The sequence below is a fragment of the Lontra canadensis genome, unplaced genomic scaffold (assembly GCF_010015895.1).
Source record: "Lontra canadensis isolate GAN:19392208 unplaced genomic scaffold, GSC_riverotter_1.0 scaffold60, whole genome shotgun sequence".
NCBI lineage: Eukaryota > Metazoa > Chordata > Mammalia > Carnivora > Mustelidae > Lontra > Lontra canadensis.
In genome coordinates, this window is record NW_022631054.1 from 12,463,712 (window position 1) to 12,477,782 (window position 14,071).

Consider the following 14,071-nt stretch of genomic DNA (forward strand, 5'->3'; position numbering starts at 1 on the left):
AACTTGTGTTTATGCTCTGCAAGCCCAAATCCCATCTCTCTCTGCTCCCCCCATAGAAGTCCCCATTTTGGTTTACACCACAAGGTTTCTAGGAGTTCTCCTTGTCCCACCTTCCTAGGCTCTAGGAACTCTCCCCAAATGACCCTCAACCCTGTGATTCTCAGCATTATGGTGTCAGTCACCTCATGACCTTAGGTAAGTTACCTTTCTCTCTCCATCAAATGTGGAAGGTTGATATCTTTTGTATCCCACTGAGCTGTCTGCCTTTTTTGGAGCTCACATAAGCTAGGAGACAAGAAAGTGCTTTAGAGGATGGAAACGGCTGTTCAGAAAGAAAGCATCTTTTGTTTTTAAGGCTGAGGCTTCCCCCAGGGCCTTCATAGTTTCTTTCAGCCTTCTGTAGGCTCTTTTCAAGAGTCTTCTCCTGAGCTCCCATTCTCTTTAGTTCTTACTCCCAGGCCTCAAGGATTCCCCCTTTCTTGGTGACCCACCTGCATATGCCGTTGTGAGAGCTGCAGCTTGCTTTCTCACAGCCTGAGATAGAAAGGCCTGCTCCCTAATACTTTTCTCTTTCATACTTCTTTTCTGGACGGCAGAGGCAGGATGCAAACACAGGAGTGGGCAGTGGCTGGATCCGTGTTTGCTGCAGGGCTCTGAGCTATTGGTGAGGTCAGGTGGTAGGGGAGAGGCAAGTCTGGAAGATCAATAAGCCCGTTCTTTTTCTTTCAGGCTGCCACAGAGCCCAAATTTCCTGCCACTCAACTGGCTCTGCAGAATTTTGACATGACCTACAGCGTGCAATTTGGTGATCTCTGGCCATCCATCCGGGTCAGTCTCCTTTCAGAGCAGAAGTACGGTGCACTGGTCAATAACTTTGCCGCCTGGGATCATGTGAGTGATGAGCTGGAGCAACTGAGGGCCAGGGACTTTGTGAAGGAAGCCATCTCCCACGGGGAGCTGGAGCCTCAGGGTGACCAAACTCCAACTCCAGCCTCTGGGGCCTACAGCCCGAACCTTCAATGCTTCACTTTTGCCAGAGGGGATATCAGTCGGTTCCCTCCTGCCAGGTAGGATCTGGGGCTGTCCTGAGTGTGCTGGAAGTTGACAGAAAGAGACCCAGCTCTTGTCCTGTTTCATAAGGATCATAATATTGCTGATATTTATTGAGTGCTTATATATGCTAGGTGTTTCTCTAAGTGTTGTATGTGCATTATCTCCTTTTGTTCTGCCAGCAGCCCTCTGAGGTAGGTAATATTATTTCTCTTTTCCATTTGAGGAGACAGGTGCAGAGAAGTTAAGGCACTTGCTTGTTTAGGTCCCTGAGATAGCAGGTTGGTACAGCTCGTGCTTAGACCTAGGCAGTTTGACCCCAGAACCTGCTCTGCTGCACCCTATGGAAGACAGCCATCTCTAACTTGCACACTTACTGTACCCTCTGCAGTTAAAATCTGTATTTTTTTACAACTGTCTTCTCATTTTGCCCTCATAGCCACCCATCCAGGTGAGGACAAGTAACCTCCTGATACAAGACAATGAGTGAGACTTACCTAGGGACACAAAAGTTAGTTCCAGAGGGGTTGGTGGTGAGGGGACTTCTGGTCTTCTTATCCAGTGCTCAGCTGGAGCAGTTTGTCTTCCTAGTGAGGAAGACAACAATTAAGAAATTATTTGTAATTGTGATAAGTGTTCCAAAGAAAAAGTACAAGATGCTATGAAGTTTTATAATTAGGAGCTCTAACCCAGTCTTTTCTGAGGAAATGAAATTTAAGCTAAGACCTGAGAATGAGTAGGAATTAAAGCTGGTGGCATGGGGATGGGGATGGGAGGCTATAGAAGCTGGCAAAAGGGGGTGCCTGGGTGGCTCAGCAGGTTAAAGCCTCTGCCTTTGGCTCAGGTCATGATCCCAGGGTCCTGGGATCAAGCTCCGCATCGGGCTCTCTGCTCAGCAGGGAGCCTGCTTCCCCACCCCCCTCTGCCTGCCTCTCTGCCTACTGGTGATCTCTGTCAAATAAATAAATAAAATCTTAAAAAAAAAAAAAAAAGAAGCTGGCAAAAGCCAGGCTTTGTAGGTCTTCTAGGCCATTTGGGATTTTGGACTTTTTCTCTAAAAGAAAGGAGGAGCCATGAAAAGTTTTAAGGTGGGGAATGACATACTCAGATTTGGATTTTTAAAATTCTGGCTGCTGTGTGGAAAACTGATTGGAGAGGGGCAAGTCTGTGTATGACATATGAAATGGGGATGTAAATTAGGAAGCTTTTGCAATGATTCTAGCTACTGGCTTGAGGGAAGGCTGCATGCTTAGGAAAACTAGGAGGTAAGGGTAGAAGAGTATGTGGTGGGGGGGCATGTATGGGAATCTTGAATGCTAGGAACCTACAGGTTGGGAGAAGGGGAATTTTTTTTATTATTATTAACATATAATGAATTATATATCTCAGGGGTACAGGTCTGTAATTCATCAGTCTTACACAATTCACAGTGCTCACCATAGCACATACCCTCCCCAGTATCTATCACCCAGCCACCCCACCCCTCCCACCACCCTCCACTCCAGCAACCCTCAGTTTGTTTCCTGCAATTAAGAGTCTCTTGTGGTCTGTCTTCCTCTCTGGTTTCTTCCCATTTCATTTTCTCCTCTCTCCTCCCATGATCCTCTGCTTCTTTTCTCAAATTTCACAAATCAGTGAGATCATGTGATGATTGTCTTTCTCTGATTGATTTATTTTGCTTAGCGTAGTAACCTCTAGTTCCATTCATGTCATTGCAAATGACAAGATTTCAATTTTTTGATGACTGCATAATATTCCATTGTATATATATACACCATATCTTCTGTATCCATTCGTCTGTTGATGGACATTTAGGCTCTTTCCATAGTTTGGCTGTTGTGGACATTGCGGCTATAAACTTTGGAGTGCACATGCCTGGGAGAAGGGGATTTTGATGGCCCAGGGTTGCTTCTAAATGGTTGGACTTTCCAGGGCTGGATGGCTTCAGACCATGTACCCTATAGTCCATGTTGTGGTAAATTGCCAAGATATGTTCTAGAGAACCACTGGAAAGGGTTTCTGAGTAGGGGAAATGCAATAATGTACAATGATTATAAGCATAGGCTTTGGAGTCAGGAAAACCTAGATTTGGAATTTGCCTTCATCACTTATTAGACATGTAGCTTTGGATAACTGACTCTTGGTTTCCTTACTGGAAACTCATCTGGAAAATAATGGCACCGATACTGTAGCTCATATTTCGGCTACTGTTCTAAGCACTTAACTTCTATTAATTCCTTTAAACCTCACAATAATCCTATCTGGTAGGCACCCTTTTTTTTTTTAAAGATTTTATTTATTTGACAGAGATCACGAGTAGGCAAAGAGGCAGGCAGAGAGAGAGGAGGAAGCAGGCTCCCCACTGAACAGAGAGCCCAATGTGGGGCTCGATCCCCACATCCCCAGGACCCTGGGATTATGATCTGAGCTGAAGGCAGAGGCTTTAACCCACTGAGCCACCCAGGCGCCCCTGGTAGGCACTCTTATTACAGATGAGGACATTGCTGCATAGAGAAGTTGAATAAGTTGCTGAAGATACACAGTTGTTGAGCAGCTGGGCTGGATTTGAGATCTAGACGGTCTGGCTCTGGAATCTGTGTTCTTCTGCCTCACAGGTTCCTAGTGAGGACTAAGTTAAGTGATGGATCTGAGACACTAGTACAGCACCTACAGTATAGCACTCACAAACAGTACCTCTTGTTGCTGATATTCTTCTCATCAAAGTTATGCTTCAGGAAGATCATGTTAGTATATCGGGGTGGGAGGGAGATAGATTGGGGCAGGATTGGAGATCAGTTCAGAGGCATCAGTTTTAGGCAGAACTATGGACACAGCACCTGTGGTTTACCAAGTTGCCTGAGGTGCTTGGCTTCTACTCAGAGGTTTGGGTTTCCTTCTTGTCTTGATAGGTTCCGTATAAATCAAGGGAATCCCAATCTCTCAGGAGGTCAAAGATGTATTTAGGGAGTCCAGGAATTTCCTGAGTTTTGCTGAAAAAGTGTTGTGCCCCCCCCCCCCCCGTTTTTGGAAAGAGGGCCTTTAGCTTTCAGCAGATTTCAAAATTGTCTGTGAACCAAAAAAAGGTTGAGTGATGCTTCCAAAAGGAAGGAACTGATAAGAATGGGTTTCTTAGGCCTGTGCTAGTGTGACAGGAATTTTGTGCTTTTTTCAGATTTCTTATCATTCTCCTCCATGAGGCATGAGGCACACAGTTTTAGGGACAATCCAAGTGTGATTTGACTTTGAAAATATCCCACCATAGTCTGAGCTTACTTGTGAAGGTGTCACAACCTCAAGCCTGGGGACTGTAGCTCTTATAGTGGACCCTCAGTGGTGCTATGTCTCTGGTCTTGTTGCATTTTTCTCCCAAAGCCTTCCTGTCAGGGCAGGTTTCTGTCTCCTTGGATCTGTCTCCAGTGGCTGAGCTGTGTCTCAGGCAGGAGAGTGGCTTATGACAAACGGCCTGGGAATGAGGAGTTCTGTGACCATTAGGTTGCTATCTGTTGTCCCTCTGTCTCTACGCATATGGTTCCTGCTTGTCTTCATGCCTTGGACTCTTATCACAGTCTTCTCACTGGTGTCTATTTCTAATTTGTTCTTTCTAGCCTGCCTAGCTTTCTAAAACTCTATTCAGATGATCATGTCCCTTTCTTTACAGACTTTGGTAACTGCCTGCCCGTTACAGTCCAGACTCCTTAAAATAGGATTTAAGGCTTTTTATAACCTGGCCTCTATCTGTTTTTCAACTTCAATCTCTTTCACCTTGTATTTCTACTACACCAGATTTCTCATTGTTTTTGAAAGGAGCTATGAGTTTGCCTCCTTCCATGCCTTTGCTTGTTCTTCTTTCTGCTCTTGGATTGCTCTTGTTTCTTCCTCCCTTCCTCCCTTCTTCCCCTTCCTTTACCTAGTGAGGGCCTATTTCTTCATCAGGCCTGACTCAGGTAACTGTGAGAGGCACAATTGATGGACTTCTTCTCTAAACCCACGAAGCATTTTGTGTCTTAAAATGTGATCCAATAAGACTGAGTTCCTCCTATATGCCAGGTGGCGTTTCATGTGCTGGGGTTATTTCAGTGAACAAAGTCTCTGCCTTCATTCTAAAGAGGGAGAGGGAGGAGAGTGCACACACTTACACACACACACACACACACACACACACACAACCTGTACATGTAAAGTGAACAACAAGTGCTTCAAAGAAAAGTACTATCACATAGAGAGATAGGAGGTGATGGGAGTAAGGGGTACTATTTTTAGATAGAGTAGTCAGGGAATGCCAGTGCCTCTCTGATGAGATAATTTTGTGGAGAGAACTTTGAGGAGAGACTGAAAAAAATGAGGAATCAAATCAGGGCTGTTTGGGAAGAGTTTTGCGGGCAGAAAGTAGAGCAGCTATAAAAGCTTTAGACTGGAGTGTGCCTGGCTTAATTAAGGCAGGGCAAGATGGCTAGCTTGGCTGGATTGGAGTGAATTGATCCGTGGGTTGGTTTTTGGTTTTTTGGTTTTTTTTTTTTAAGATTTTATTTTTAAGTGATCTCTGCACCCAGTGTGGGGCTCAAACCGACAACTCCGGAAGCACCTCGGTTGCTCCGTTGGTTGGGCCACTGGCTCTTGGCTTCTTGGGGTCCTGGCATTGGGTCCCACATCTGGCTCCGCACTCAGCACCAGTCAGCTTGTCCCTCTCCCTCCCACCTTGCTTCTCCCCCCCCACAAACACCCTAACGCATGCACTCTCTCTATTTCTCTCAAATAAATAAAATCCTTAAAACAACAAAAAAACTCCACAACCCTGAGATCAAGAGTTGCATGCTCTACTGACTGAGCCAGCCATACACCCCTCGATCTGTGTTTTCAGTGTCCCTCTGGCTGCAGTGGGGATGAATGAGTGAGGGAGTGGGTCTGAGAAATGAATTTTTGCGGAGTAGAACTCAGTAGCCCCTAAGGGCATGGAGTTGGTGGCCTTGACTTCCACTGGGTTTCCTGACTTGGTATTAGACTCTCAGGTGGTCTCCTCTCTTCTAGGCTTGGCAGCCTGGGTGTCATGGACTACTATCTGATGGATGCTGCTTCCTTGCTGCCTGTCCTGGCCCTTGGCCTACAGCCCGGCGACACTGTGCTTGACCTATGTGCAGCGCCCGGGGGAAAGACACTAGCACTGCTTCAGACTGGCTGTTGCCGTAAGTCAGAGGGCTGGTGCCTTGGGGTGGGAGGGGTCCCTACCTCACCCAGCCAGGGACCTCCCAAATAGGCTGGGCTCTATGGTCCCAGGGTCAAAGAGGGTATAGTGCTCTCTTGCTAAGGTGGTGTATTTTTGTTTGCAGTTTTCTCCTCTTTTCCTCTGTCAGTAAGCCAAGAAAGGTTGCTGAGCCGAGCAAGGTCTCTGAAGACAGATTCAAGCAGGGCCCTGATCAATCTACACATGACACCTTCATTCCACTGTATCTGTTTACTTTCGTCTCTAAGATTAAGTTCATTTCCTTCATCTGTCAACGAAAGCAGTAAGATCTGGCTTCAGCCTCCCTTTATAGCTTTAGGTCATTCTTCTCCAGACTTTATGTGCTCCAGCCACATTCTGCTACTCGGTGTTATTTGAGTCAGCCTCCATCTTTTGTTCATGTTCCATTTTCTGTCTAGAATACCCTCCACCCTATCCTAGCTAGCCTGCCTGTAGCCTTTGAGCTTTCAAGCCTCGGCTCAAGTGTGCCACCTCCTGGAAGTCTTCTCTCCTGACCTCTGCAAAGTGATGTCTGTCTCCGTATGCTCCTGTGCTAACACTGTTAGCCTTGCATCAGAGCTTTACCTGGTATGCATCTTCTCCCTCTTCAAGAATGAACTCCTTGGCGACAGGCCCAAGTCTTATTCATCTCATACTGCAGCTCCCGGCCCAGGCCATGTGCACTGGAAGTGTTCATTTCAGCTCTCTACTGGCTGACAACCCACCTTTATTTATTTATTTTTTTAAAAAGACTTATTTATTTATTTATTTATTTAACAGACAGAGATCACAAGTAGGCAGAGAGGCAGGCAGAGAGAGAGGGGGAAGCAGGTTCCCCACTGAGCAGAGAGCCCAGTGTGGGGCTCAATCCCAGGACCCTGAGATCATGGCCTGAGCTGAAGGCAGAGGCTTAACCCACTCAGCCACCCAGGCACCCTGACATCCCACCTTTAAAAAGATGGTGTTTTTTTCATGGAGACCTGAGAAATATCCAGACGGGGGCTGTTGTTTTTCCAGTCATGCTGGAGGTCAGCGAGGCTCCTCTTGCCTTATGCCCTAGCTTTTTTTGGGGTGCTTACCTCTTCTCTTCCAGTTCTTGTCAGCCAACTTGCACAGTTTGGGTTGGCTTCCAGCCTCATGGTCAGCCCTGTGGGTGATTGCAAGGTACCACATTTGATCTTACCTTCTGGAAGTGCAGAGGGAGAGGAGAAATAGTGTTGATACGGTTTAATGAGTCCAATGCAGGAGGTTCCAGCCTCTGTGCCAGGCTGTGCTGATCTGCCTGAGTGCTGCGGGAATCCGTGAGAAAGGGGATGAGTAAGGTGGGGTTACTTGAAAGAGGAGGAACTTGCACTAAGAGGAACGAGAAGGGCTGAGGAGAAGTCATTGAGAGTTGCTCTTCTAAGGTGTACTAAATTACCAGCACCTTGCTCCCATCCCAGATCCTTATCAAAGGGAGTCCTTCATCCCGGTGGAAGAAGGAAACTTGGAGTTTCTCTAGTTTAGCCCTCCTATTTTAGGGAAGGGGAAGTTGAGTCCTGAGGAGAGTAAATAATTTAATTTTTATCCGAGTTGGAGATAGAGCCAGAACTGGAACCCAGCCTTTCTGTTCTCCGTTCATGTCCTTCTGCAAATTCCTCCTGAGCAGAGAATCCAATTTTTACTTCTTTAAGTGCCCTCAAAAATTGAGACTCTATGTCTTTGTGGGAACACTAAGCTCATTCATGGTAGTGATCGCTCCCATAAGGTATAAGGTATGCACTCTAGTTTTTCACCATTGTTTCTGACTTTCCCTTTCACTTCTTGACTCTGAGGCCAGGTATCAATCACCATTTATCATCAAGCTTGCGGTAATGTTTTTTCTTACAGGAGAGCCAAGAGCAAATTGAACTATTTCTTGAACTTTGTGTTTGTCACAAAAGGGAAAGTGAAAGATAGATGGTGAATCAGTTAGGATTAGGTTTGGTCATATACAATAGAAAATGACTGGCTTAAAGAAGAAAAGTTTTTCTCTCTTATATAAGAGAGCTGGGACATAGGCAATCCAGGGCTGGTATGGAGTCTCCACAATCATCAGGGACTTGGGCTCCCTCTTTCTTTTTGCAGCCTATTTTATTTTTGGCTTCCCTTCTCAGGATTGCCTCATGGTCCAGGATGGCTGCTAGAACTCCAGTTATCACATTCAGATTCAAGGCAGGAAGAAAAGATGTGGTAAAAGGGGCACACCAAATAGTGTTAGCTTCTTTTAAACATCTTCCCATAAGTCCCACACCATAATTATGCCTACAACTCATTGACTGAAACTTAGTCCTAACTTAGTTATAGAAGGAGGCTGAGAAATAGGGCACATTGCTCCCCTTTCCCTCAGATAAAATTGGGAGTTCTATTACTAAGGAATGAGGAAAATAAATTTTGGTAAATGTGTAGTATCTGCCCAAGATGAAGAGAGAGACACATTTCAGAAAAGCAGGAGAGGGCAAACTTATTTAGAAATATTCATACTTGGTCTGCTTTATTTATTTATTTACATATCCTTTCTGGCCTGGGCTTGTGATTGCCTTTGCAGCTCCTACTCAAGAGTGTCTAGTACTGTGCGGTATACATAATAAATATTTCTATTCCACTTGCCTCTGCCTCTGGGGTCTGCATTGATTGGCTATGCCCAAGAATTGGTCTGACTCTCCATTAGCACCATTGCTGGTGGGATGTTTTGTTGGGGCATGACCTTGGAGTTTCTTTATTCTCACAGGTATAAACTATCCCTACTACCCACAACCACTTAAAGATTCAGTGCAATCCCTATCAAGGTTCCAATGACATTTTTTTCCAGAATTAGAAAAAACAATGCTGAAATTTATATTCCCACAGGCAATCTTGCTGCCAATGATCTGTCCACTTCTCGAACAGGCAGACTTCAGAGGGTCCTTCACAGCTATGTGCCTCAAGATATCAGGGATAGAAATCGAGTTCGAGTCACCTCATGGGATGGCAGGAAGTGGGGAGAACTGGAGGGGGACACCTATGATCGGGTGAGTGATTCCTGACCTGAGACATCCATCTAGCCAAATCTGGTCTCCCCATTCCAGCTCCAGACCCTCAGCAGGTAGGGTCCAGCCCTCCATATTTGAGGATGGAGAGCCATTTCTGGACCTGGCCCACTCTCCATGGGTGATTGGGAGAACACAGCTATCTGCACAATTGTTGGTAATATCTTCATTAGAGATAATTAGCAGGAAAGAGGTTGAACCTGACTGAGTGGGAAAAGAGTTAGTAGACTCTCAACTCACTTGGTTGCTCAGAAACTCTGATTAAAATGAGTATGAATAAGCTAATTTATTTTTGAATATTAATATAGCACATGGTGCAAAATTCAGAAGGTACAAAAGGGTATTTAGTGAGAGGTATCCTTCACTTTTACTCCGGTCTCAGGGCCGTCTCCTTCCTCTCCCCACAGATGACCATTGTTTATATTTTCTTCTGTATCCTTTAAGATGTATGCTTTGGGGTTACACAAATACAAATGTGTGTGGTTCTTTTTTTTTTTTTTTTTTTTTTTTTAGACAGGGTGTGCATGTGTGCATGTGAGCAGGGCAGGGGGCAGAGGGAGAGAGAGAATCTCAAGCAGTTTTCACACTCAGCCCGGAACCTGATGCAGGGCTCATTCTCACGACCTTGAGATCATGGCCTGAGCCAAAATCAAAAGTCGGATGCCCAACCGACTGAGCCACCCAGGTGCCCCAATGTGTGTGTATTTTCGAAAAAAGGAGTGGTGGTATTATTCTCACTGTTTGGTCTTTGTAGTTTTTTCATTTAATAATGTACCCTGGGGTTCAATCCTTTTCAGTTTTATGCTTTTTAAGTATCATTGCTAGATAAATTTATATGCATATAAGATTGGACAGAGGGTACTAAATCACTCTCTGTGGAGGTTACATCGGCTTCATTTCTACTGGAAATGCGGAAGAGTACCGCTTTCTCAAATCCTGCCACCACTCGCGTTACTAGATGTTTTGGGTTTTGCCAAACTGATAAGCATCTAATTTACATTCTCTTATTATGAATGATGTTGAAAGTCATTTCCTGTTTTAAAGTTATTTGCATTTTCTTTTAATTGGCATATTCTAAAGGTATTTATTAAAACATATACTTCTAAAAATATAAAAAATATATAGCTATTGTCTCTCTGTTAGCATCTGACTCATTGATCTAATCTGTCCAGTTCTCACCATTCTGGTTCAACCACTCTAAGAAATTGAAAGACCAAGGCTTATAGAATCTTGGCTAGGCTAAAGAGTCCTGCTTCTTTTTTTTTTTTTTTTTAAATTAACATATAATGTATTATTTGCCCCAGGGGTACGGGTCTGTGAATCATCAGGCTTACACATTTCACAGCACTCACCATAGCACATACCTTCCCCAATGTCCATAACCCAGTCACCCTAACCCTCCCCCACCAACCCGCCAGCAACCCTGAGGCCTGCTTCTTGCCTGTGTTTCTGCTTAACTAAAATGCACAGATGTCTTCCATAGCTGGTTTTTTTGGAAATGTAAATATAGGACTTTTTCTTTTGTCTTTAATTTTTGTTTTTGTCTCTTGTGCCTAGCACAGAGTATAGGCTCATAATGAATGCATGAATGATTTTATATTTATTACTTTAAAGCTTTTCCATATTGGATATGATGTTTCAGCAAAAAATAATTTTGAATCCTGATCCTGTTATTCAGTCTATCAGCTACCTTCTGGGCATTCTATCACCTGTAAATAGGATGTTTCATTCAAATAGCTAAGGACAGAGGCAAGGACAGAGCCCTAAAGCATGAAAGACTTCTTTCTAGGAGCACCTGGCTGGCTCAGTTGATAGAACACAGCATTTTATTTATTTATTTATTTATTTGACAGAGAGATAGTGAGAGAGGGAACACAAGCCGGGGGGAGTGGGAGAGGGAGAAGCATGCTTCCCCCTGAGCAAGGAGCCTGATGTGGGGCTTGATCCCAGGACCCTGGGATCATGAACTGAGCCGAAGGCAGAGGCTTTAACCCACTGAGCCACCCAGGCACCCTGGAACACAGGATTCTTGATCTCAGTCTTGTAAGTTCGAGCCCCATGTTGGGGGTAGTGGTTACTTAAAAATAAAATCTTGGAAAGGAAAGGGAAGACGTCTTTCTAGGTCGATATCAGTTATTTAATTATAGTTATTTGGGTATTGGCTTTTCTTTTTGACCAGCCATGAGTAGACCTAAATATACTGTTTTCCCACTCATTATTTCACAGCTGTCTACCAGGTGAAAATGAGAAGCTTTGTCGGTTACTCTGCAATGGAAGGATGGGCAGAGAGAGCACTGTGGGAAGCCTCTCAGGGCTAGGGCCTAGGGGAGGGAGCCTGTAAGGAGCTCTAATACTGTACCCTTTACTGCTGCTGGGCAGGTGCTGGTGGATGTGCCCTGTACCACAGACCGTCACTCCCTTCATGAGGAGGAGAACAATATCTTTCAGCGGTCGAGGAAGAAGGAGCGGCAGATGTTGCCTATGCTTCAGTTGCAGCTGCTTGCGTGAGTAACAGATTTACAGAAACTCGGGACTTTGTGCCACAGTGCTCCGGGGGGCTGGTCACCTGGGGGATTGGAAGTTCTTGCCACAACCATCGCCCACAGAAGGGCCTTCTGACTGAAGAATACCTGGAAGAGACAGACATGATAGGAGGGTCCTTTGGAGCATGAAAAGCCTGTGTAGTAGGACACACGTGGGGTGGGCTGCACAAATTCACTACGTTACCTTACCTCCATGCTAGTCCCATTCCCAGTGAGTAGCACAAGCTTGAAAGCTTGAAAAAGTGACTAATGTCAAGGGTCTGTAGGGCTGGTAAGGGCTCAGTGCATAGCTAGCATCAGAGTTTGGACCATAGGGACACCTGGGTGGCTCAGTCAGTTGGGCATCTGCCTTTGGCTCAGGGCATGATCCCAGGGTCCTGAGATCGAGTGCCACATCAGGTTGCTGGCTTGACGGGAAGCCTACTTCTCCCTCTGCCTGCCACTCCCCTTGTTTGTGTGCTCACTTGCTCTCTCTGACAAATGAATAAATCTCAAAAAAAAAAAAAAAAAAGAGTTTGGACCGTAACCAGGGTCAGAGTTCAGGGGATTGCTTCCAGAGGAGAGCCCATGGAGAAAGGCTGAGTTGCTCTCTGCTTTGAGAAAGACTCTTACGGTGGTATCTCTGTGGAAGGGACTTGAGAAGCTAACACAGCTGCCTGTCCCTCAGTACCTCCCCCTGTTGTCCTTCTGCTTCTGGGAAGCTCAGTAGTCACTGCTTTTCTCTGTTTCTGGTTTCAGGGCTGGACTGCTTGCCACCAAGCCAGGAGGCCATGTTGTCTATTCTACCTGCTCGCTCTCGCACTTACAGAACGAATATGTAGTGCAAGGCACCATCGAGTTCCTGGCCAATCAGTACAGCATCAAGGTTCAGGTGGAAGACCTGAGTCATTTCCGAAAGCTTTTCATGGACACATTTTCTTTCTTCCCATCCTGTCAGGTTGGGGAGCTGGTAATCCCAAACCTTTTGGCCAATTTTGGGCCCATGTACTTTTGCAAAATGTGTAGACTGACATAGCATCACCCTGTTCCCCAAGTCCCGGTGTAGGAAGGTAAAGGGTATACTCCCATGGAGGCACCAGAAACTGAGACCAGTGACAAAGATGCACTCTGGGTCCTGTCTCCATCCTGTTCAAGTCTTTCTATAGACAGTTTTCAGCATTAGAAAGTAGGAGTTTTTCTGTCCTGCTGTCCAGTTGTGGCGCACGAGCAGGTTTCTAACTCCCTTATTATACCTCCCCCCCCCATTTCTAAGCCTGTGCTAAAAGTTCCTGCTCCATTAAGAGCTTAGGGGAGGAGGCAGTGAGCAGGCCTACACTTTCAGCTGTAGACTTGGGAAGAAGCATTTAGCCAATAAAACTGTTGAAGCTGCATTGATCTGAGGCTGTAGTTGGGGCCTCCTGTCAGCGCGAGTACTCTTAGTGCCATTTGTACCAGCTCCTGTTACTGAGCACCGGCTCCTAGGGCCCAACACCCAGGAACTCAGCCTGGTGGCAGACCTCTGGTTACAGAGCACCTCTCACACTGGAAGTGACTTCTGTGTGTGATCAGTCTTCAGCAACTGATGGGCCCAAACCTCTGTAGTTCCATAGTTCAGCCGGCCCATGATCTAATTTAAGGAACTAGCAACTCTCAGTGGTAAGCCAATCATGATAATCTGCTTACATGCACCAAGAAAGCTCTCCTGAGCTGCCCATTCCTCCTGTGGTCCACAGCTCTGCTGCCCCTTGTGGCTGGGGAAGCTGCTGCCGCCCCAGGGCTGTGATCCTCTGCTGTGTGTTTCTGCCCTGTTCATTCATGTAGCAAGAGTTCCTGGAGCTCCCATCTGACAGGTAGCCAGGGAGCTGTTGGAGGTGGAATGGTAGATGGGACTGTGGGCCGTGAGACTCCTCTTCCTCCTTCATGGGAACTCTCCTCCTTTTGCTTTCTGAGCACGTAGGCAGGCATCTCCTGATATCTTTTTCTGTTATATTACGCTTTTTTTTTTATTCCTGATCTGTGGCTGAGCTCTGTTTCCAGTGATTTGGCCCAGCCCCAAATCCCTCAGAGCTCTTCCCCAGCAGCACAGCCCCCCCCCCCCCACGGATGTGAAGGTTTGGGGCAATATTACATCATTGCTGACTGCATGCTAATTATGTTGTCTTTGTAACTCAGCATAAGGAAGGTAATCCCTCAATGGCAGGGATACTAAAAATTGCTTATGATCACTTGCAAAA

General features: G+C 45.7%; 1 protein-coding gene across 1 annotated transcript; it reads left to right on the forward strand.

The window, feature by feature from the left end:
- The first annotated feature begins 44 nt into the window (after positions 1–44).
- Positions 45–14,071, forward strand: NSUN4 (NOP2/Sun RNA methyltransferase 4). The gene is made up of 6 exons (XM_032877674.1): positions 45–195; positions 730–1,067; positions 6,076–6,230; positions 9,137–9,297; positions 11,695–11,819; positions 12,597–14,071. Exons 2-6 carry the CDS (start codon positions 784–786, stop codon positions 12,871–12,873), a joined length of 1,002 nt encoding a protein of 333 aa, XP_032733565.1. The 5' UTR covers positions 45–195; positions 730–783; the 3' UTR covers positions 12,874–14,071.